The sequence below is a fragment of the Sinohyriopsis cumingii genome, chromosome 13, assembly GCF_028554795.1.
Source record: "Sinohyriopsis cumingii isolate HCF-2022 chromosome 13, ASM2855479v2, whole genome shotgun sequence".
NCBI lineage: Eukaryota > Metazoa > Mollusca > Bivalvia > Unionida > Unionidae > Sinohyriopsis > Sinohyriopsis cumingii.
The window spans coordinates 53,498,436-53,521,734 of NC_142973.1; the positions used below are offsets into that span (position 1 = coordinate 53,498,436).

Below are 23,299 nucleotides of genomic sequence, written 5' to 3' on the forward strand. Positions count from 1 at the left end.
TGTAAGCTTTCTCCAATTCTAAAAAGATGGTATCTATAGGTTCCATCTTAACGAGTTTCTCTAATAAATCCTGCAAGTGCGACTAGACCTGGCACAAACAACTTCCTCCAGGAGGAGGGCTGTACAAATAATTTTTAAAGCCATACCCATTGATGTAAATTAACTGAAAAAACCAGGTCACAGCATATTTTTCCCATGGACTGAATAGATGGTCCATTGTGCTTCTTTCGCATTTGAATCCACATTACCCTGACACGAGTCAGACCAGTCCCAACACTAATTCTTAATGCTTAGCACAAAGCAAGGCAGCTGCAGGTACCATTTTTATAAGCCATTGGTATGGTTCAAACCCACGATTTCCTCACATACAAGGAAGATGCTCCAACCACTTAGACTACTGCAGTGGTAAACAGAGCTAGTGATATGGAGCAGTAGTTGGAAGGGACAGTATACTTTGGGACCAATGATTTCAATTTTCTGGGGGAGAGCGGAACGTTTTTCTTCGAGATGGGCTACTCTTTTGTTTATGTCAAATAATTTTTTTTCAAACTTTTATAAATTCAAGAATATTTTTGTCAATTCTTTAAAAGGTACGATTTCCCCCTCCACCTAAAATAGTTGGTTCCATAGATACCAGTAATGCTGTTCGTTCTTGGCATGATGTAGAATGTTGCCAGTCTATCAAGAAGAACGTGCAGAGAGATCTATAAATATTAACAGTTTCTGAAGCTTAAAGTAAATATCATCTGGTCTTGCTCAAGTTTCATGGGCTAAACCACGAGTCGTGTTGTTTTTTTTGGCATTAACTGATCTGAAATCTAAAACACCCATTTTCATTTAGGTTTTCAAGATGGTGCACTTTTTTGGGTTTTTTTTACTGTTCTCTTGCAGAATTTTTTGAGAACCTTTTGGTTATGTTCTGGAGATTTCTGGTATAGTCATCAACATTTCATCTACAGCTGCTCTCATTTTTGCCAACAATTGTCCATGCAAAATTCCATAACAATGTAACTGAGGAAGCAGAAATAGATCATCATATTTTCCTCTTCTTTCTTATGGTACAATGACAAACTTCATTCAGATTTGCGGTTGCTGGATCGGCATAGACATTTGTCTGGTTCCATTCCATTCTGTGATGGAAATCTTTGCAATCATTATTAAATCATGGTTTATCAACCCTTTTAAGACCTGCCAAATGTGTTTGTTATTCTACAACTAGTAACATCCTAAAAGTATCCTTGTAAATATGGGTGATGGGTGACCTAGTCAAAATGATCAACTGTCAAATTTATCATGCAGAAAGACTGAAATGTAATCCATCTGCCTTTTTCACTTTCCATCTCTACCCAAGACCTACTGGTTTGGGAGTATATTTGAAAGTGGTCACTACCATGGAGTTAAGAGATGGTGTGGCTCAGTTGGTAGTCTAAGCATCACAGGTATGATACCTATACACAACCTGGACTGGGTTAGCTGCCTTTACAAGTCTTTGAAAAAGCACATTTGCTCTGCATGAGGCAGTGAATAAAACCGACAAGGATGTGATTTGGAAAAATAACTTAGCTTTAACAATTTTTCAATCATATTGCTATGATGTCTGCAGTATGGCAATTTTTAGTGATGTCTAACAAAGGGGCATCATGCCACAGACGTAGGATCATGTCCCATGCAGTCACATTATCCTGACACCAGGACAACCAGTCCCACAAAAACCTCTTAATGTAAAGCCCCAAGTGAAGCAGCATCTAATACCGTTTTCTTGTAAGTCTTTGTATGATTTGGCTGAGTTTCAAACCTGTGACCTCCCGCATCTGAGGTGCATGCTCTAACCACTTAGGCCACTGTAAAAGTTATTAAAACAAACAAAAACGAAACAAAACCCCGAGGTCATCAGTGACTGCTCAGGTAGAATTGATAGATCAATGATGGTCAAATTACTTAAGAGGATTACGATGCAGGTAGGTATATAACTTACTAAATAGGCAACTGATCTCCCAAATTTCTTCCCTTGCATGCTAACATCTTTGCATATGACAAGTGTTAAACATGCCAAGTTAAATAAAAAGTGCATCAACACAAGATTCATAGTTGTTTGGGTTTTTTTTTGCTTTTTTATTTGTTTCCCAGAATGGAAGACTATTTCATCCACAAATTGATGAGAGATTAATGCCAATTTGTTAAACTTCTCATGTCATAGCTACAAAGCTACTTGAGTGACGAAGAAAGCGTTTAACAGCTGGCACAATGCTGGCTAAATGGCACCAATTAAAGCTCCAAAAAGCCAAATTTCAAGATTCTTGAAACATCTATAATTTCTGCTGTGTTTGAACAGTTTCACAAGTTCAGAAAGATAGTTCAACACTTGGCTTAAAAACAACTTCTCCTCCCAAACCCCCAAAATGCAAGAAAAAGATGTTCTTCTCGTCAGGGTTTATTTCCAATTTTGTTTACATCAAAACTTCTGGAATCCCTTCTTGGTCCCAGCTGCCTTGGTGACTTTCAGTACATTGAATCTAACCGTCTTACTAAGAGGCCGGCATTCACCAACAGTCACTACGTCTCCAACGGCTACATCTCTGTAAACAGATTCAAATGCTCTGATGAAATCACCTTTACTTAGCTTATATCATGGCAAGTGAAACAGGCTGAAAATTAATCTCAGTAATTAAATCTAACATGAAAGGAATATTATAACCATGAACCAGTAATGAAAGAACTAAATCTGTTAGGGCTTTGATGAGGCATCCCAACCCCTATTTATTTGGGAAAAACTCTTAATTAAAGCAAAGAATGGCTTGCTAGGTATGAATTGTAATACAATTTTCAAATGAAGAATATGGGGTTTGCTTTTGCAAATTTAATGCCATTTTCAATATGGCAAGTTACACATGGTGAGCAGTATATTTGCTGGAGAAAGAACCCATTTCATTTTGTTTCGTTTTGGATATAACAAATTTTTGTTGTTGCTGATGACAAAATGACAGGTATTACTTAATCATGAAAAAGCATCTCCTTTGATCATCCCAAAATGTAAGAATGGGAGGGTTGATAGATGAAAACTAGTTTTAATTATGTAATATTTACATGTTACTAAGGTCTTACATTACCCATTACACAATGGAAAAATCCTCATCCATTCCAGACGCACATACTCCTGTGTTAAAAAGTTCTTAGAACATGTACATTGACCCAGTTTGACGACACATCATAGGCATATGCACAATAGTAGTTCTCAGGATATGTACATTAACCCAGTCTGCCTCCACATGATAGGCCCATGCACAATAGCATTTCTTTATAGGCCGTGACTATAGACATCAGAGCAAGGGGGGGGGGGGGTATCCAATAGTGACAGCATACATACCAAACCCTGGTGAGGAAAAAGTGCAATCCAAGTGGACAAAAAGAGTAATCCAATCAGAAAAAGAGTAATCCACATATAACATGATAAAATTCAAAAGGCATGTGTACAAAATCATTTACCCCTCTGATCTTTTAACATCAATTACTCTTCAAGTTTTCATATATAGCACTTTCAGCTTTAAAAAGCAACTAACTCTCAAAATACTTTGTACCAGCCAAGATTACGAATGTTTTGCACACAAGTAGAACACTAAGTGCTGGGTTACTGAGCCTGGATCTGAATTCAATTTTATTTTTGTTAGCAATACTGAACAATCTCTCACCGTCAGCATTAGAATGGTAAAGAACCAATATTCCTTTAATAACCTGACAAAGATAAGGAAATTTATATCTTCCAGTTATTGGGTTTTTTAGCTGGGAAACAAGGTGCCATTGGTCATCATCTCTGCATGAAGTACATTATCAGGCAGAATGCCAACTTGACGCTTAAGGAGTTATCCTTCTAATTTATCAGCAGCCTTTCCAGCAGCAAGATGCATTAAATGAGAGGGACAACTTGATATGTACACTGATGGAGACATTTTTCAAAATATAGAATGCAACTCCTTTATGAATTCCAGTCATCACTGATGTATTATCAGCTGAAAACCCCAAATAGTTCTGACAGCTTATGTTTATTCAAAGCATTATCAAGCAAAGAAAAAATGTTTTCTCCAGTGGAATCTACTGTTAAATATGGTAATGAAAGAAGAGCACTCTACCTTTGCCCTTTTCAATGTCAAAGTCTCTTACATAGACTGGATACAACTTTTTGACATCATAATCACTTCTCCTGTCTGTTGCAATACTAAACGGCCAAATTTTCATGGTTTCTGCAATTTTAAGTGAATTATCTTCTGCTAAACACCTAACAATATTAGATGATTTTGTTCTTGCAGATGCATATTTTCTGCAATTTAGGAATCAGGAAACATCCATTTGAACAAAGGACCAACATAGTCTTCTACTGCTAGGGGTAGTCCATGTTCTATTAAGAACTCGGTAAATAACGCATCTGCATTTATTAGTTCTGCTTTAAAAAAAGAAGTTACAAATAGTTCCTTAGTATTGGAGTTTGTAAAACGAGCTAATTCAAGGTTTCTTTGTTTTACTATCATAATCAATATTAAAATCCTTTCCACACAGCCTGCAGTGGGCATAAAGCTGCCCTAGAATGGAATGCCGTATTGTGTAATTTCATGTATTCATCTTTGAATCGATATTTTGTCTTTTCTAATCATACTGTGAAAGTATTTGAAAAACATTTTTGCTCTAACGCGCACATCTACTAGATTAAATTTGACAACTTTTAGCGCCAAATACCTCCAGACTAGTTCTGTATCAGACATGAATTAGAATAAAGAATCTGCAAAGATAAAAAATTAGGAAACCAATCCGTTCTCTCCTAACTAAGCCATACAACTGCGAAATATAGAAACCGAGGTCAAAAGTTTGAAAGAAAAACCAGCATGTTTCTTGGAAATAGGGCAGCTGCTATAACTAGAACATAATACCTTTAGGAAAGTGCATGCAAGGGTACAGACAAACATACTCTTTATGTCCTAGTTATGCAGAAGCCATCTTTTCTAGAATATGTTCTGAATGATTGATGGGATATGAAAACAAATTATTCATGGGGGGGGGGGGAAAACGGGGGACATACCAATAATGTGTATTCTGAAAACGTTTACATGTAAGGCGTAATTTAGTGAAAACAATCGTAATGGTTGGCATGCATGCAGAAGGATGGTACATCTGGCATAGAAAAGATCTTTTCCAGTGAATGGGTAAAGTAAACAAAAAGGATGGGTAATGTACCGATATTACAATGCCTATTTGATGCTAACAGATGTTCAAATAAACTTCAGCATCACCAACTGCTCTACAAATCAAAATATTGCTGTAATAAAAAAGCAAGGCGAGTTCAACAAGATCAAAGTGATGTACATAAATTGAGACATACTGATAATCATGTGATTATGTTTTATGACCATAAGCAAATACCAGTATCTTTCTATATAATGCATGTGATTCATTTTTTTAACGTAGCTTTAACAATTGTTCAGTCTTATCACTACAATGTGTGAAGTGTGGCAGTTTATAGTGACGTCTAGCACTGGAGCATCATGCCACAGACATATGGCATCATGCCCCACCCAGTCACATCCTGACACCAGGCCAACCAGTCCTAACACTAACCTCTTAAATGAGCACCAAGGAAGGCAGCGGTTAGTACCATTTATAAGTCTTTGGCCAAGGTGAACACTCTTCTATAATGCAATCCACTATTTTTTTGTTTTAAGTAGTTTCTTCATAAAAGATCATTTTCTATTGAATTTTAATGTTTAAAGTCTTTTTTTTTTTGGATCTCTTAGATTACAAAAATTTAAACAATTATCTACTAGCAGTTTTTTTAAAACCCACAAGCCATTTCACTATAGCAAGAGAGGTAACCATTTTACTTAAAACAGTTCCTTCCAGGATTAAAACTTTAGTTATCTCCCTTTTACATAACATGACTGATCTTTTCAAAGCCAAAAGGATTACTGAGCTAAATTTAAATGTCTAGGTTTAGAAATTTTAAAAAATTATTCTTAGTAACAAACATGAGGCTGTGTGCTATAGGATTTGGAGGGCATTAAATTCTTTCAAGCCAAATTTCTTAAGCTATAGTACTGTAAAAAAAGGTATTTTACTTGTTCTTTGCGATCATAGAAATGCAAACCCACCTGAAGCAGGGACTTAGATGCACCGAAAGGTTCCTGTGCCTCTTTTCAAATCTGTTGTATTTTTTAACATAACGAAGGTAATCCCTCCTGATGACAATGGTCTTCTGCATTTTCATTTTTGCAACAACGCCTGTCAAGATACGGCCACGGATGCTTACATTCCCAGTAAAGGGACACTTCTTGTCGATGTATGTCCCCTCTATTGCCTGAAATCAAAAACAGTATTTGCCTTATTCAAAAATAACATGGCTAAAATAAAACAGCTCTGAATTACAGCTTGAAAGGAAACGCAATTATCCATGTCAGGGTCAAGCATTTTGAGGATGGTATCCTTTTCAAGATTTTTCCCAAATGCTTTTTCATCTTAAGTTTCAAATAAATGGTACAGATGTACTGTCTGGCTTCCATAAAAAATCTGAACTTTAAAAATCATAAGGGCTTTTAGTGATCACGAAACAACCAACTTGTTCTGATCAATCTGAAAATTAATGTGGTAGCCACTACGCATGCACAAAACAAATATATTTAGATTTGGATTTTTTTTTCAAATGTAGCATTAACAATTTTCCAGTCATGTCTGCAGTGTGGCAGTTTTAAAATGATGTCTAGCACTGCGGCACAATGCCAGAGACATGGAACATGATGTCCCACCCAGTCACATTATCCTGCCACCAGACCAACCAGTCCTAACACTAACCTCTTAATACTGAGTGCCAAACAAGGAAGCTGTTAGTAGCATTTTTATAAGTCTTTGGCATGACTTAGTCTGGGTTTAAACCCACAACCTGCCACATCTGAGGCAGATGCTCTAATGACTAGGCCACCAAAGTGGTGAAAGCATATATAAATTGTGAAACAGTTTTTTATATATAAAAAGAGTGAAGTTTTTCTATTTTTACAAATCACAGCCATATTTGATGGCATTATTTGTAAAATCTGAAAGGTTTTCAAGCCAGCGTGCTATCTAACTTGATCAAATTCTATATAGCAGTTTTGGAGAAGCTATTTAAAGGTGGTTCTATTACCTTTTTTAAAGCATTATTTAACAGTGGATCAGCACAATTTGTACAAACCTGATAGGCTTTTATGCCCACTAATCTTGTGTCAAGTTTGTTAAAATTGGACTGGCAGTTGAAATGTTAAAAATATTCACTGTTGATAGACAGGGGAATTTTATTTATATTTTCAGCATTGGTGGTCACAGCTGATTTCTGATTAGCATCATCTGCACAAATTTTAAAGCCCTTCAAGCCAGGATGTCAAATTCTTAATGCAGATTTTGAGAGGTTAAGATTTCTAGAGTTCAAGCAATTGCATATATATCAGATGGCAAATCAAGATCATTTGCTTAATTTTGAAATCCCTTCATGCAATGCTGCTCTCAGCCAAATTTCTTAAAACTTATAAGACAATTTTTGAGAAATTAAAAATAGTAATTGTTGACAGATAAATTATGGATGTCAGATGTGACACAAAAAGACACAGGATCATACAATCAGCTCACCTTGCCTAGCAATCTAGTAAGCCAAGTATGTAAAAAATAGAATTAAAAAAATAAGCGTGACAATATAGTTTTGTCCTTAAATTCAAAGAATGTGACATTATGTTCTGATTTGCTTTCATTGAGCATGCAAGTGGCTTATCAGGCCAATCTTTGTGTGTCTGTGTGACTGGAGATGACACATGTAACTGCCTGATCACAACTGAACTGGAGATGCCACCTGGAACTGCTTGATCAAAACTGGACTGAAGATGCCACTTGGAACTGCTTGATCACAACTGGACTGGAGATGCCACTTGGAACTGCTTGATCACAACTGGACTGAAGATGCCACTTGGAACTGCTTGATCAAAACTGGACTGGATATGCCACTTGGAATTGCTTGATCAAAACTGGACTGGAGATGCCACATGGAACTGCTTGATCAAAACTGGACTGGAGATGCCACTTGAAACGGATTGGAATGAAGATGCCACTTGGAACTGCTTGATCAAAACACGACTGGAGATGCCACTGGAACTGCTCAATCAAAAGAGAACATGCTGCAGTTCTAAGATTTACACTGCTCATACTTCTGCACTGTTGCAATGATTTTCCTCAGCTCATAGTCTGTAGCCACACTATGGGTGATCCTGTGCAATATCTTCCCAAAATTCATTGTCAACATTGTGGAATTTCAAGGATGAAGTGTTTCTTCATCCTGACAACCCCATACATCACACTCCTTCCTTCAACTCACCACACTCTGTAGCTGCTTTTCACAAGGAGAATGTGGATGCTTGGAAATGCCTGCCCATATGAGAACCTCAGTATCCGAGACCTTGTCCCACCTTCTCATCTTCATCAGTTACCGCAATTTTCAAAAGGTTTGTTGGCATAATATCTGTACACTGTTATCGCAATGTATTCATAAAATTAAGCCCAAAATGATAGGTCTAATTCTTTTTAAAACTTGTTCAACATAAGTGTTAGATTTAGTGATTTTAAATCTAGATCTTAAACTGCACAAGAGGCATTACATTTTCACACTATTCCAGTAATATGGTTTACGCTGGGGAGAGACTTTCATCTCCAATTGGCCTCAAGCATCAAACATAAACTTGCACATAATCCACTGACCTCTTTCAACGTGATTTTTATTTATTATAACAATATTTGTCATGGTTTATGCAAACTTTTTCAGGAACACATTTGTCTTTCAAGACCTGCAAATAAACTCAGGAATAATGATGATTATGGTGTGTAGAAACTAAAAGTTATAAAAATGGAGTCTTTCATTATTAAACAAAAATTTCAGATTTAAAAATAAATAAATAGGCCTAGATGAAGTTACTGTAGCTTATTCTGTATTAAGGAATGGGGAATTAGGTGCAGTCATGTCCTCTACATTAATCTTATTCACCAGTCCGACTCTTAATTTGGTCACCTTCATATTCTCAATCCAATTTCATTTTTATATTTCTTTTATCACTTGTAACAAGACTTAAAAGTTCTCTTACTTACTGATCTGGCTGAGGTTACTTTAGCTCTTCAAGTTCCCTGCAACCCTGATGGTGAAATCTTTAGAAATACGGTCAAATGCAAATAAAGATAACTGATATTGTATACTTGGTGCTAGTTCTAAGGCATTTCTTCAGTGATTTTAACACAACTAAAAAAGAATAGTTTCCTACAAAGAATTTACTACCATTTCATGTGAATGTAGGTGCAACATGACCAAAAATGTAGCTTTCCGAGACTTTGACTTTTAATTATTGTAAATGGTATGCAAGGCAATGGTAATAATCCAAAGGCCATGGCTACCACTGATCAAACATCATTCGTCAATCCTGACACACCGCTCTTTATCACTTTACCTTGCACATAAATGACCCAACTTAAGTTCTCAATATGTAAGCTAATCAACAGTGAAATATAATTTCTGGCAGATTGGTCTTCAATTATATTTTAACAAATTAACTTTTTTTTTTGTTAGAAAATTTCGGTTTTCCAGTACTTGTTAAAGTTGAGCTCAGATGCAAGTACTTTTCAAGATAATCACCAAAATTCATGAATTATTCAAGGCAACCACCAAAATTGATGAACTTTTCATGCCAACCAACAACTTTCAAGCACTTATCAAGGTTGTATAAAGTCTCGTTTGGGTTCCATACATTACAGTTAAGCATTTCTTTTTGCATAGGTCTAATTTAAGTAATCATTTCAATTGTATATATTTTCTAAAACCACTGAATTTCACACAACATGTGATGGTACAATTACTGAAATTAGACTAAAAACAAGAGGGGGGTAATATCAAATTAACAAGTCCATATAAATAATCCAAGAACACTATTTTTGGCAAGATAACATGTATTTTGCTTTACTGTTCCTTCATTTTCTATTCTGCATCAATTGGAAATGTTGCTGACATACAGCTTTGCCTAACCGGTCCTGTTTTGTCAACCTGCATCAGGTCTGAATAACCTCATCAGTTTTTCTTACAGAAGACCATCATGATTGGTTCATCATATGCAGGTTAAATTAAACATTTTGCATTTAAAAAATGTTATTTCAAAACTTAAAAAAAAATCCTCCAAGGCAGTTTAATTTCCAATCAATGAATAGTAATCTAATATCGTGGACCAACACCAAATACTTGACATGTGTCAGATGTGCACTTCTCATTAACCCAAGGATAAACACATCTCATCATGGCAACGACAAAAGTACTTGCCCATGCTCTAACATTTTCACTATTTGTACTGTATTGAAAATTCATTTATAAACATGTGGAAACAACATGTATGAAGTGTGGTTTTATTAGCCAAAAGTCTTATAAAAAATGCAGCAAAGAAACAAAGATCAGTGACATAACAAGAAAACAGTCCCTCAAAGTGTGTAATGCTCTATGGCAGGGGTGCACAACCTTTTTTGGCCAAGGGTCAGATTGCATTTTCTAAGAACCACTCGTGGGCTGCAAACGCTAATTTCTTTAATATAATTTACTGTTCACAAGCCAGATTTATGTGTAGTTTTAGGTTTTCCCCTGAGTGCCGGACAGAACATGTTGGTGGGCCAGGAGGTGTGCACCTCTGCTCTATGGTCAAAAAACCATGTCCAGGATTTCAAGACCATTAAATCTTTTTTGTTTTTGTATTTTTTTTTACACCTGAAGAATAGTTCCCATTCCCATTAGATTGGTTCTGGCTGGTTTCTGTTGTATGACGAAAGAATGCATAAAAATACACGTTTTTTAAAATCTATTATTTTTCACAAGCAGTAGATGTTATGTACAGTAAAATACCTTAAAATTGGAATTTTTGTCCTGGACAGAAAAAAAATTCAGAATTCAGATGCAAAATTTCCTCATTAATAAGCATAAGTCTCACTCAAAGAAAAACTCGTCCAACATCTTGTCCTCATCCTGTTTAAAAAGTTTGGTCAAACTTGTGAAACAAATGCAATCTCTCAGTGGCATGAAGCGCATCCTTATTAATATGCAAAGATCTCACTTGCAATTATCAGCACTTAAATCTCTTGGATGTAAGCCTATTTACAATGTCAAATAACTGGAGTGCTGACATGCTTGGCCAATCAAATACAATATCACACCTCATTAATATGTGTGAATCTTGCTCATAACTATTCATCTAAGATTTTGATGATACAAGCCTATTTACAAAGTTTGATCAAAATGAAATCAAAATGTCTGGATTGGTTACAAGTTCAGTCGGTCAGATGCAAGGTCACGTCTTTAATGTTACAGATCACACTAAGTTAAAAAAATAATGAAATCATGTTGAAATCAGTAAAAATGGTTCAAAACTAACGGGAGGAAAATGAGCTCAACCAACTGAGTTGAGGATTAGAGTTGAACAGCAACTAGACAATGGTTGCTACCCACCTTTTAATCCAGCAGCAAAACGGTTTATCAAAGACAAAAGGGTCATCTGAGGTTCTCTTTAAAAATTACCATCTGAAGAAACAAAATCACTTACTAGCAAAACCATGTAACAGGTATCAAATTTGTCACTTGCTATTGTGTATTTCAAACCTATTCATGAACATGGATCTTGCTCTTAACTAAATCAATGCAAGATGCTAATAACAAAAACAGATTCCAAGCCACCAAATTGAATGAGTATGGCAACAAGTTCAGGCAATCAGATGCAACAGCACCCAATTAGCATTGACAGGCTTACCTCCCTTGGGGTCTTGAAGCCAAGACCAATATTCTTTGTATGGCGAATATTCTTCTTGCCCTTGGCAGACAGTTGTGTCGACTTCTTATTCAGGAAAACATGTGGCTGTTTCTGGAACGACTTCTCGGTCTAAAAGACAACAAGAATATTAAATGAAACCTCGTTCACAGAGAATGTGAACATTGAAAAGAAGCAATTAAAGATTTTGATGATGGAGATAGGGTAGGTCCAGAACTTCCAAGATTTTAATCCTAAACATGCTACAAGGAAATTTGTTTAAGTTTGCATACAAAAAAAATGTCTGCAATATGACCATTTGTTCTTTTATATATATATATATATATATATATATATATATATATATATATATATATATATGAAAGTATAATCTTTACCTCAATACCATCTAGCGGCGCTCAAAATTGAGGAATGACCAGCATCATGAACTGTTATAGAGCATTAGCAATTTAATAACACTGGACAAGTTATTTTAATTAACAATTGTAACCATTTTTAAACAAAGACATTATTATTATTATTATAACTTTTAAAATCTTGTAGAGAACATTGTAATGGACAAATGGATGTTTGGATTGATTTAAAGGCCCAATTTAATATCTCCCCCTTTTATATCAAAAGTTATGAGGAAAAAAGATTCTAAGAAACTGAAAACCAATCCAATATTTTGTTGAAATCTAATGACTGCAATGCCCCCTGTTCCAAATAAAAGATAAATACATACAGGGCTCGAATTTAACTCAAATTTCTTTGTAGCCAGAAGGACTAGTATAATGAGAACTTTATTAGTCCTGCCAAATCTTGACTAGTCCTGATCACAAAACAATGTCACACAGCTTTCATGTACGTTAACCGATTCAATTTTAAAGTTCCAACAACCTGCAACAAAACTAGATGTTTTCTTTGTGTTTGTTTTTGCAAATTGCATACCTCAATTACACCACATAACATTCCTTTCCTCATCACAAGTCAGCCATTCCCCGTCTTATGTCCATTTCTTCTGAAATTTTCCATTACGCTTTTCCCTATCACAAGAATTATTCCTCATCATTCTCATTCAACTTTTGCTTTTTTCCCCTGGTGGCTGAACACCTTCTATCAAATGCCACACTTTGCCTGTCTTATAAGGAGGGAATTATGCCTTGTTTTGAAATGCGAGATGTTATAGTATAGCTGACAGGAATTATTTAAAGCAATACAAGGAATGGCACAATGTCCTTTATATAAGAAAGTCAGAGCAAGAAACATGTTTCAAAATACGTGTCTTTGCCCCCTCCCACAATTAAATGGCCTCTCCCTAACAAAGACTTAACTTAGCGGATGTTCTGCATGATCAAAGCAGTGGCTATTGTAAACACTGTTATAAAATATTAGCATCAGAAACTGTTGGAAAAGGTGTGTTCCCATCAAACGAAGCCATCTGACACTCGGCGCATTGTATTTAACAGCTCCGATTATGGTATCATAAGTTGTAAGTTTGGTAATTGTGCCTAATTAATCGAACCTCAATGTATTGTTGAAATTAATAATAAGGCAGAATATTTTCAAATCTTTGATGCCCATGCTCAGAGATTTAATTCCCAAATTCTGCTTGGATATATCCATGTGTATTCAATTATTTGTTCATTCTTTTAAGGGAAAAATATAAAAACTATTCTTATCATCACAGAAAAAGTAGTTGTATGGAAAGGATGTCAATAATGTAATCGTAATAAACTCTTATAATTATTTCGATGGAAATGTAAAATATGTAGTTTTATGTTTGTGACTGTTAAAGCATTTGGGTAGCGAGCAAACAAATAAAAAAGAACCTTAAACAAAAAAATGTGCAAACTTATTTCTTTGAAGTGTTTTTGCCGTTTTCTTTTGTGTGGTATACCGCTTTGTATTTTGTTACTGTGGTCGAGAGAATAAAGTTGTGATACCACGCCATTTTTTTTATTTAATTTGTTATTAGATTAATTAGGATCAATTACCAAACTTTGATTGTTAATGACGGGACCATAATTTGCGCTGTTAAGTGAAATACTCAAAATCGATTGGATTCTTGTTATAGAAACGCACCTTTCCGAAGCAGAAATTGACTTCATCTTCTCATGCTAATATTTTATGACCGTGTTTACAATGGCCACTGCTTTGATCCTACAGAACATCTGCTAAGTCAAGTCTTTATTAGGGAATGGCGTAAACAAACGTTGACTATTGATAACCAAAACTTATTAGCCCATCAGACTATTAACATTATGAAAGTTACTAGTTCGCCATGAAATCTGCAAGCCTCGGGCTAGCAGACTACAGCTAATTTCGAGCCCCGTATATAGTCTAAAATCTGTATCAGTATCACAAAAGTAACATCAATTTACAACATGATCAGTAGACCATCGTGATTGTAATTCATCATTTACAGAATCTATTGTGTACATAACATGCCTTTATCTCAAACGGATTTAAAAACCAGGGTCCAACAATCTTTTAAAATCATCTTGGAAGAAACTGTGCAGGGCTGCAATACAAGTGAGGATTACGGCTGAATTTTGTTTCCTGATGCAGCCAATAATCAGATTGCGGGCGTTATGTTTAGCTTAATTTTGTCTCCTGATTTTAAGCCTATAGGTCAGATTACAAACACTGTGTATGGTAGTAAATAGACACTTGAATGTCTGATGCAAGACAATGAAGTAAAGCGAAACTTGTGGGTTAGCTATCAAGAATAAAACAATGTCTCTAACCTTCATGACCGGCCAAGTTCAAAAGTGACAACACAAACAGTCCACTGCTCAAAGATAATACAGAACAATATTAGAAGAAAAAATAAACATTGGCTTAAGCTTCCAAAGCTTCTGCATCCACATATAAAGAATACTGATCTTTATTCAAATAGCAATCATCCATGAACTCCTTGTAGTACCATACAAATTATCTTTGAACTGCAGCACAGGCGTGTCTGATAATCAGGGGCCATAACTCTGCTAATGACATCAAAAAACACTCATAATTGAACTCAAAAGTCGCATCAATATTAAGCTGTAAACCAAATTTAGATGGAGCCAAACAATAATTAAGGTAGTTATCAGTGTATCCTCTAGGGTGTTAGACTGAGAATAAAAAACTCGCTGGTATCAAAAATGGGTCAGACTAAGTAAAAACAAAAGAGAGCTCTGGCATCAAAACTTGGGATCAATTAAAACTGTGTGGGTCTAGGAAGCGCAAATAAGGGTAAAGGGAAACACTGGTTATTATGTAGAAATTGAAGTAGACAGGCTTACAGACAAGAAAATGGGTGTACAGACACCCAGGGGGTGCTTTACAAATGCTATGAACTTCTTAGAAAGTGACAGGTGTAAGATGAAATTGTCTGCATTTGCAATATGCACAATGGAATGTTGGCAAAGTCTTTGAACTTGCCACCTAGATCTAAGTGTCATGTTCCTCCTATGTACTCTTACAATGACAGTACCCCTGGGGATCTTTCAGTCACTGAATTTTGTCATTGTAAATAGCAGCACAGCTCAAATCATCAAACTGATTGACATAATTTTCCATTCAGCAGGACTGGCAAGCCTTTGAATTTGCTGTCGAAATACTGTGTGCATATGGAGGACACCAAACATGTGTAATTAAGTGTTTCTGATACCTCTGCATATGTTAATTTGATGTACCATGGCTGAAAATTTCTCTGGATATTGTACTAGTGAAAATTATACATGACCAAGTACAAAGCTAACCAAAATGACTGCTATCATGTGCTAAAAAAATCCACCTGAATCAGTGTAAAGTACATCAACTTAGCAATCAAAATAGGGGAACAGATTTTACCAGATTAAACAATACCAGCAGCTACAAGTGCAATGAATGAATTACCAAACATATAAATAGTAAAAAGTTGTGGTTCTTTTTTTAACAATGGTCTCTGATGTCCAAGAAGTTAAAAAAATGACCAAGCACAGCTAGCAGTCTTTTTTATTATAGGTGCACATCTGAAATAAGACCAAGCTGTATACTCTTATCAACCCATCAAATGTACACCAAAATTAAAGGGAATTAACAGTTCTTAAAAATACCCAAGATATTTTTTTTGCAATATCCAGTATAACCAGTGAGGAAAACCTGGGAAACTCATTTTCTTTCAAATCTAACCCTACACAAAATACGGAACTGTAGAGTGCCACCTCGTACTTAACAGAAGTTGGGGATGAATATTCAAATAAACAGAAAACCCAGAGTAATACTGAAGTTTGTTTTTGATTACAGCAGGAACCTCATGACCGTCATGCCTCTGACTCTCTCCTAAAATAAATGGTCTACAATCGTATGAATCTGCATCAGTATCACAAAGTAACATCAATCTACAAAATATCAGTAGACCATCGTGATTGTACTTCATCATTACAGATTCTAATTATATTGGGTAGATCATAGTTTATTTACCTGAATGACTTCCAGAAAAGGGATCATATAACCTTGCAATATAATCTTAGAAGAAATCGTAATTGATTTGAAGTTATTACTGGCTAAATTTTGTCCTATGAATGTATTTTTAGCAACTACTCCAGAAGCTTGTACATTAGCTATCAGTTTGTTTTTTATTATGGCAGAAACCTCATGACTGTCATGCTTCCGGCTCTCTCCTAAAATAAATGATCTACAATCGTACGAGTCTGCATCAGTATCACAAAGTAACATCAATCTACAAAATATCAGTAGACCATCGTGACTGTACTTCATCATTACAGATTCTAATTATATTGGGTAGATCATAGTTTATTTACCTGAATGACTTCCAGAAAAGGGATCATATAACCTTGCAATATAATCTTAGAAGAAATCGTAACTGATTAGTAGAAATTACTGGCTAAATTTTGTCCTATGAATGTATTTTGAGCAACTATTCCAGAAGCCTGTACATTAGCTATCAGGCAACCACAACTGATTTGGTTCAAAGCTACAACCAAAACTACTTAACCTGAACCGTTCACTGTTTAGTGAAAATATAGTCACTTAAAAAATAAACAATGGTTTAATCTTCAAATAACTCTGCAACCACAAATCAAGTACATTGATTTTTATCTACATACCAAACATCAGCCATAAACTTGATGCAGTACTGTGCAAATCAAGCTTCTAATCACTGCACCTGTTGTTCTGACAACCAGTGTTGGTAACTCAGCTAAAGATGACAAAGAATGCTGATAACTGAACTCAAAGGTATGATCAATATAACAATGGAAATCTGGATGAAATACAGTTATAATGAAAGAGGTTATTTAACATGAAATGAAAGATGGATGGGAAGACAAACAAATGGTCAAGCCCAATAATTTAATGTCAATAGTGGTGGCATGCACAAATTCTAAGAACCCAAAAACCATTCCAACATTGAATATTCTGTTTATAGCTGGAAGCTCATGACAGTCATGAACTGTTCTCTCCCAAAATGTATTTTATACAATCATATGAATCTGTATCAGTATCACAAAGATAACATCAATTTACAACTTATCAGTAGACCATCGTGATTTTAATTCATCATTTACAGATTCTAATACAGATCGCATACTGCGTATTTACTTGAAAAACTTTAACAATTTTGATTTTCTAATCTTCAACCTGCAAAGGCCTGTAATACATGTCTGCAGAGTGACTGATTTCTGTCCTATGATGCAAATGTAATGTATCGCAACTCTTGCTGATAATTTTGTAAAGATTGAAAAATGTTTGATGCAATGACTCTGTGCAAATCTAAAAAATTCAGAAGGCTGTGGGTTAGCCATCAAGAACGAAACAGGAGGTAAGGGTGCCACCTGACATAAATGATTAGTGTTGAAAAGCTACAAGCTAGGGTAGGCAGGTAATTTGTTTTGAATATATATATATATATATATATATATATATATATATATATATATATATGCATGCAGTGTTCCAGTCAAACATGAATTGAGGGACATTACCCCTGCCCAACCTTTTTAATGCAGTCAAATTTATGATGTTTCTGAACACCCCTATAAAATTACAAATGCCCCAATCACTCACTTCCAAAATTTAGTTCTATTCTGGCACCATACAGTACTCTTGGCCGATTCTGCCACAGCAATGCAATTGGTTTACTTTGGTTTTTACCGTAAAGGCTCATTACCGATGTGCATGCTATGGTTTTCATCTTAAAGGCTCATTACCGATGTGCGCACTACCACCAGAGAGAGAGTTCATAATTCACTTGCATAAACAGTAAGCAAAAGAGGAAATGGACAGAATATTTTCTGCAAGTGCATTTTATTTTTAATTTATTCACGAGTTCAAAATGTTAATTTTATTCCTATTTGATACCCCTATCCTTGCACCATCAACAAGAGTCGTTGTCTTGGTAAACTAAAACCATTTTTGTTGGGTATTTGTTGCTTTAAAGCATAAGAAAACGGAAAACCACAGCCTTTTTTGTCCATATACTCTTGCTGATGTGTATAGAAAGACAAGTAATGACGAGCAGTAGACCCTGATTTAATTTATAATTTTTTCGTTTATACTCATCTGTTCATTGCACAATTAACTCTTATTCAGAACGCATGATATATAGACGGACATATTTCTTTCTCAATGTCAATACAAGATATGCCTTTATAATTAAATTAACATCCGACAATTACAAGAATGATGTGTCAAAAAAATAACTTTAAAAAAAATTATTCTATTATTTACATTATACAGTGTGAAAGAAATTACACTTGAAGTTTCATGGTTTTAATTTTTATGAAATTAATTTTCCAGTTAACATGTATCGTGTGGACCATAGGATCTAGGATCGTTTGTTATTATTTGTATTATTGTTGTTGTTTTTATTATTTTCAATGCAAATTTGAAACTTCTAATTATATAACTATTACTACAGCACAAAGAGTAAAACGACCATTTGTATTTGTTTTAGATTCTCTCAAAATGAACCTACCAAAGGAAACCAATACAGATAAGACAGTAGCAGGCCCAAAACTTATAACTTAAAAAAGAAGAATTCTGGCTTTTAGTTACAAATTGGTTGAAATGGTGTATAGTTTAAGAAATAAATGATGTTGAGTCACAGTTAATTTTTCTTTTTTGTACTGGTTACTATACAGGGTTCATACAGAATTCTGAATGATAAATTCAAAGACTTTTCCCAAACTTTCAAAGACCACAAACATAAATTTCTAAGACATATTTTTCCTAACATTTTGTATACAAGTAATGTTATATGAGAAAGCACAAAATGCAAAATACCACAATATTGTTTAATGATGAAATGAAACTGAATGGGGGTCATCAAAAGAAACCATGAAAACTCGACCATATCCAAATCTAACAACCTTGAACAATTTTATTTGTGATTATGGAAAGAAATTCAAATGTTTAGGTTTATTTCAATTTTCAAAGACTTTTCAAGACCTCTCGGTAATCTGCTCGATTTTCCCAAACTTTCAAGGAACCTCATTTTCCCCAAACTGTCAAAGACCGTATGAACCCTGCTGTATGATATTCATTCACACATTAAGTGCCCTGATCTTGACACAATGTCCAATGTGCTCCAAGTGTCCTGGTCAGCACCCCCATCATTTGAAACCCTAGCTGGAACACTGATATATATATAATGTTTTCTTATTTTGAGGCTTTTATTCTTACCAATGGGGTAAAAAGTGCTGAGCTGCAGTCGGCCAACTGGAAAAACATTTTTTGTTCTTTTGTTTGGCCTTACAGTTGAAGCCTACAACTGTCATGCCACCTTTACACTCACAAAATTTATTATATACAATCACATGAATCTGCATCAGTATCACATATGTTACATCAATCTACAACATTATCAGTAGACCATCGTGATTGTAATTCATCATTTACAGATTCTAATCATCTTCAATATTATCGTTCAGTATATTGACTTGAATGACCTGTACAACTGCAATTCTATTATATGCAAGCTGTATCCGAAAAGACACTGCAAGTATTATGTATAGTAACTCTTGCTGGACATTTTATTCAATGAAAACTACCCTTTATTAAATGTTTGATGCAACAATTGTATAAATCCACAACATACAAAAGCTTGTGTGCTAGCTATTCAGAGAGTCTTGGAATTATCCATTGACCGAGGGAGGTTTAGATTAGAGGTTGTTCAGCTCTCACCTTTCGGCCAATGGTGAAAACCAAGACTATCCCAAATGATCTCTGTAGATGGCCAGAGATTTTATCTCGCTCGGTCAATGTTGAAATCAAAGACTATCCGAACATAAACAGCACTTCCTTCCCACTACTTACACAGTCATCAAAGTCAGCAAACAATTGTTACATTTTCTCCAATATGTCACAAACTGATTGTGTGTCAAGCTGTTTTGAAAATGGAACTATTCTTGCTTACAACTGGCTTAAGCTGGAAATTAACATATGAAATTAGGACAAACTAGCAGGTCTGAAACTACCAAGGGGTGCAGACTTGTGTCTTTCCTTGTGTTCTTTTGTTACAGGTTAAAGCAAACATTAGTCCTACAATGTAAGACATAGTACATGTTGTTTTTGTTTAAGTGCTCTGTCGTGCTATCCAAATAATGAGCTTGTATAGCGTGTTCCGATGTCGTTGACACTGGAACAAGTAGACAAAATTTCGGGAATATCTCACACATATGACAGCATATATCGACACTCTTCCACTAATTTATGAGTAATTAATATACTTACTCTGCTGTCTATATCCTTGCAAAATGAAAATATCACTAGCAAATGGACTCATTTTCATATTCCATTGACATATATTTGAATTTGTTGCAATGCGACGGTAGACAAGGTATGAAGAAATATGTTTAATTAGGTTCTTGTGGCGGATATGTTTCTTGAATGAGATGAAACATTGCTTTACAGTTCCAAGAGGCATAATATATTTTTATTCGTTTCGTTAAAGAATAATATTTCAACTTAACCCAATTTTGGCATTCCTGCTTTCATCGCTTTCCAGCCAAATGAAATGTAGGCCAACGAAACTTGTAAACTGGTCCATTTCTTTTGTGAGAATTTGAATTTATTACAGAAAAGACATTAGGGTAAGCAAAGTCTGACACAAACATAACTTTGTAGGAAAGCGTCATTATTGGTTGCCAGTTGTATGTGAAATTTCTGAAAATTTGACTTTTGTTTTACCGTTAGTCGACGTCAAAACATGTTACACAGAGACATTAGGCCAGTAAGACCCATCACCCCCTCCCAGAACAAAAATATCGGGTGATGTGTCTATGTTGTAGGACTAAGCAAACATCACCAAGGTCATGCATGTGCATTTACTCATTTTAAATTAAACATAAATTGTTCTTTTAAAATTCAACACCAATTTTCTTTAAACAGTGTTCAATCCTAATTATTGAATGATCTGCACCTTGACTGTCATCAAGAGCCTTCTGGATGAAAATTATCAGTGTTATTTTACAATGGTGGCCATGTAGTAAACTTTGGACAAGTAAAGAGCACATCAAGTGGAATAGTCAAAATATAGGGTAGTATTTGTTTATCAATATGCATAGCTTTCACTGTGATGTCACAGAGTGAAACATTCAATCTTGATTGTACTGGATCACACCTTCAGGTTCATTTCGTCCAAAAAATGTCTACGTACTTTACGAATTAAAATATATTATGCCAATTGGAACTGTAAACAACGGTTCGTTTTGTTAAAGAAACATACCCCCACTTGAACCAGGATAAAGACCACATATTAAGCATATTAATTACATATAAATTAGTGGAAGAGTGTCGATATGGGCTGCCAAGTGTGTGATATGTTCCTGGAACTTTGATTACTCATTCCGATGTCAACAACACGCTATACAAGGCCGTTATATGGATAGTAAGAGAGCACTAAACCAAATACATGTGCTACGTCTTACATTGTAGGACTACGTTCATGACCTGTCTTCAAATATAGAACACTCAGCGCTTAATTAACTGACGGATATTCCTAATTTTCTCTGTAGCGAACCCCTGTGATATTAAGTATCACTTGGGGGTTTTTTTCCCCTCAAAATAAGCAATTACAGTAGCAGTATATTTATGTTTTTTGAGAAAAACTCATAAAATCAAACTGCTGACATTTTAATAATCTAAGGATTTTTATGACTGCAAATAACAGCTTCACATGTATAGAGTTATCTTTATATTTCACAAATCATTGGTTCATCATGCTACAGACCCACGTTTACTGAATGCATGGTATGTTAAATTAACCTCGGGTATCGATTATATATATGTTACAGTTTAGTTGTTTAATGTTTATTCATAAAGCATATATGATATTGATTTTGTATTTTTGTTATTTAACTGAAAACTTAAGAAATGACGTAGTATTTTTCTTGCCAAACGTAAATCCACATGGTTCGTACCTGATCCGCCATGGTGGCCGAGTTGAAAGAGACCGGAACAGGTTGAACTTTCTCCGCTACAAGGGGAACAGGACTGTACTAAAACCTAATTACGGAGCACACCAGTTGAAGATTGAGTACCCGGATTTTGATGATGCGCTCGAAATGTTGGAAGTGTCTCTCACACTCGGCTACATTTAATGGATATGATTTGACATATTATTTTTAGAATAAAGGTTTTATGATCAAAACCTTTTTATTCGTCTGTAGACGATGTCACAAATTATGAATAGCAAATATGACATATAGGAAATGCTTTTTTTTAAAAACTAGGTTCATGTACTCTGAATGTAAATATGCATATAATAATGACATGGAGGATTAATTCCATGCAATTAAAATTGTATCACCCTTTTAAAATCAATTTATTATTATTATTATTATTATTATTATCGAAATATGGTAGTAATCGGTAAAAAACAAAAATTTCATCAAATGAACAAAAGTTCACTAAGGAGACTTTTATTAATGTTTGTTACTTAACATTGGTTGTAGTCTACCGGGAAATAAATGTCTCCAAGGACTGTGAGATCCTTCAAGAAGACCTGAACCAACTGGCCCTCTGGGAAGAACTTGGGGTATGTCGTGCCACACAGAAAAATGCAGCATCCTAAGAGTTTACAGGAAGAAATCACCAGTCTTGTCCGAATATACTCTTAAGGGGCACAAGTTAACCAATGAGCAGGCAACAAAATAACTTGGGGATGAATGGTCCAGAGAACTCTCTTGGAAAAGGCACATAGACAAGATAGTGAAAAATGGGAACAGTAACCTTGGCTTCCTGTGCCATAACCTCTAAATCAACAATGAAAAAGTAAAAAGTGCGGCATATTTCACTCTGGTTTGACAAGGTCTAATAAATAAGATAGAGATGGTTCAGAGGAGAGCTGCTATTCACCACAAATACATATTGTAACACTAGCAGTGTCAGGAACATTGAACCATCTCCAGTGGGAATCACTCAAATCCAAGTGAACCTGCAAGGCTCAGCTGACCATGTTGTACAAGATTGTGAACAACCTAGTGGACATACCAGCA

General features: G+C 35.2%; 1 protein-coding gene across 2 annotated transcripts; it reads right to left on the reverse strand.

The window, feature by feature from the left end:
• Window positions 1-2,415: 2,415 nt before the first annotated feature.
• LOC149785571 (small ribosomal subunit protein uS17-like) lies at window positions 2,416-22,321 on the reverse strand. 2 transcript variants are annotated; one of them, XM_089979362.1, is made up of 4 exons: window positions 22,223-22,321; window positions 11,817-11,945; window positions 6,132-6,337; window positions 2,416-2,576 (listed from the first exon to the last, which is right to left on the reverse strand). In XM_089979362.1, the coding sequence occupies exons 1-4, from the start codon at window positions 22,232-22,234 to the stop codon at window positions 2,453-2,455; spliced, it is 471 nt and encodes a 156-aa protein (XP_089835488.1). In that variant the 5' UTR covers window positions 22,235-22,321; the 3' UTR covers window positions 2,416-2,452. The 2 variants fall into 2 exon arrangements, with proteins under 2 accessions (XP_089835488.1, XP_089835487.1); XM_089979361.1 differs by lacking the exon at window positions 22,223-22,321 and adding an exon at window positions 12,765-12,800.
• Between the last annotated feature and the right edge of the window lie 978 nt (window positions 22,322-23,299).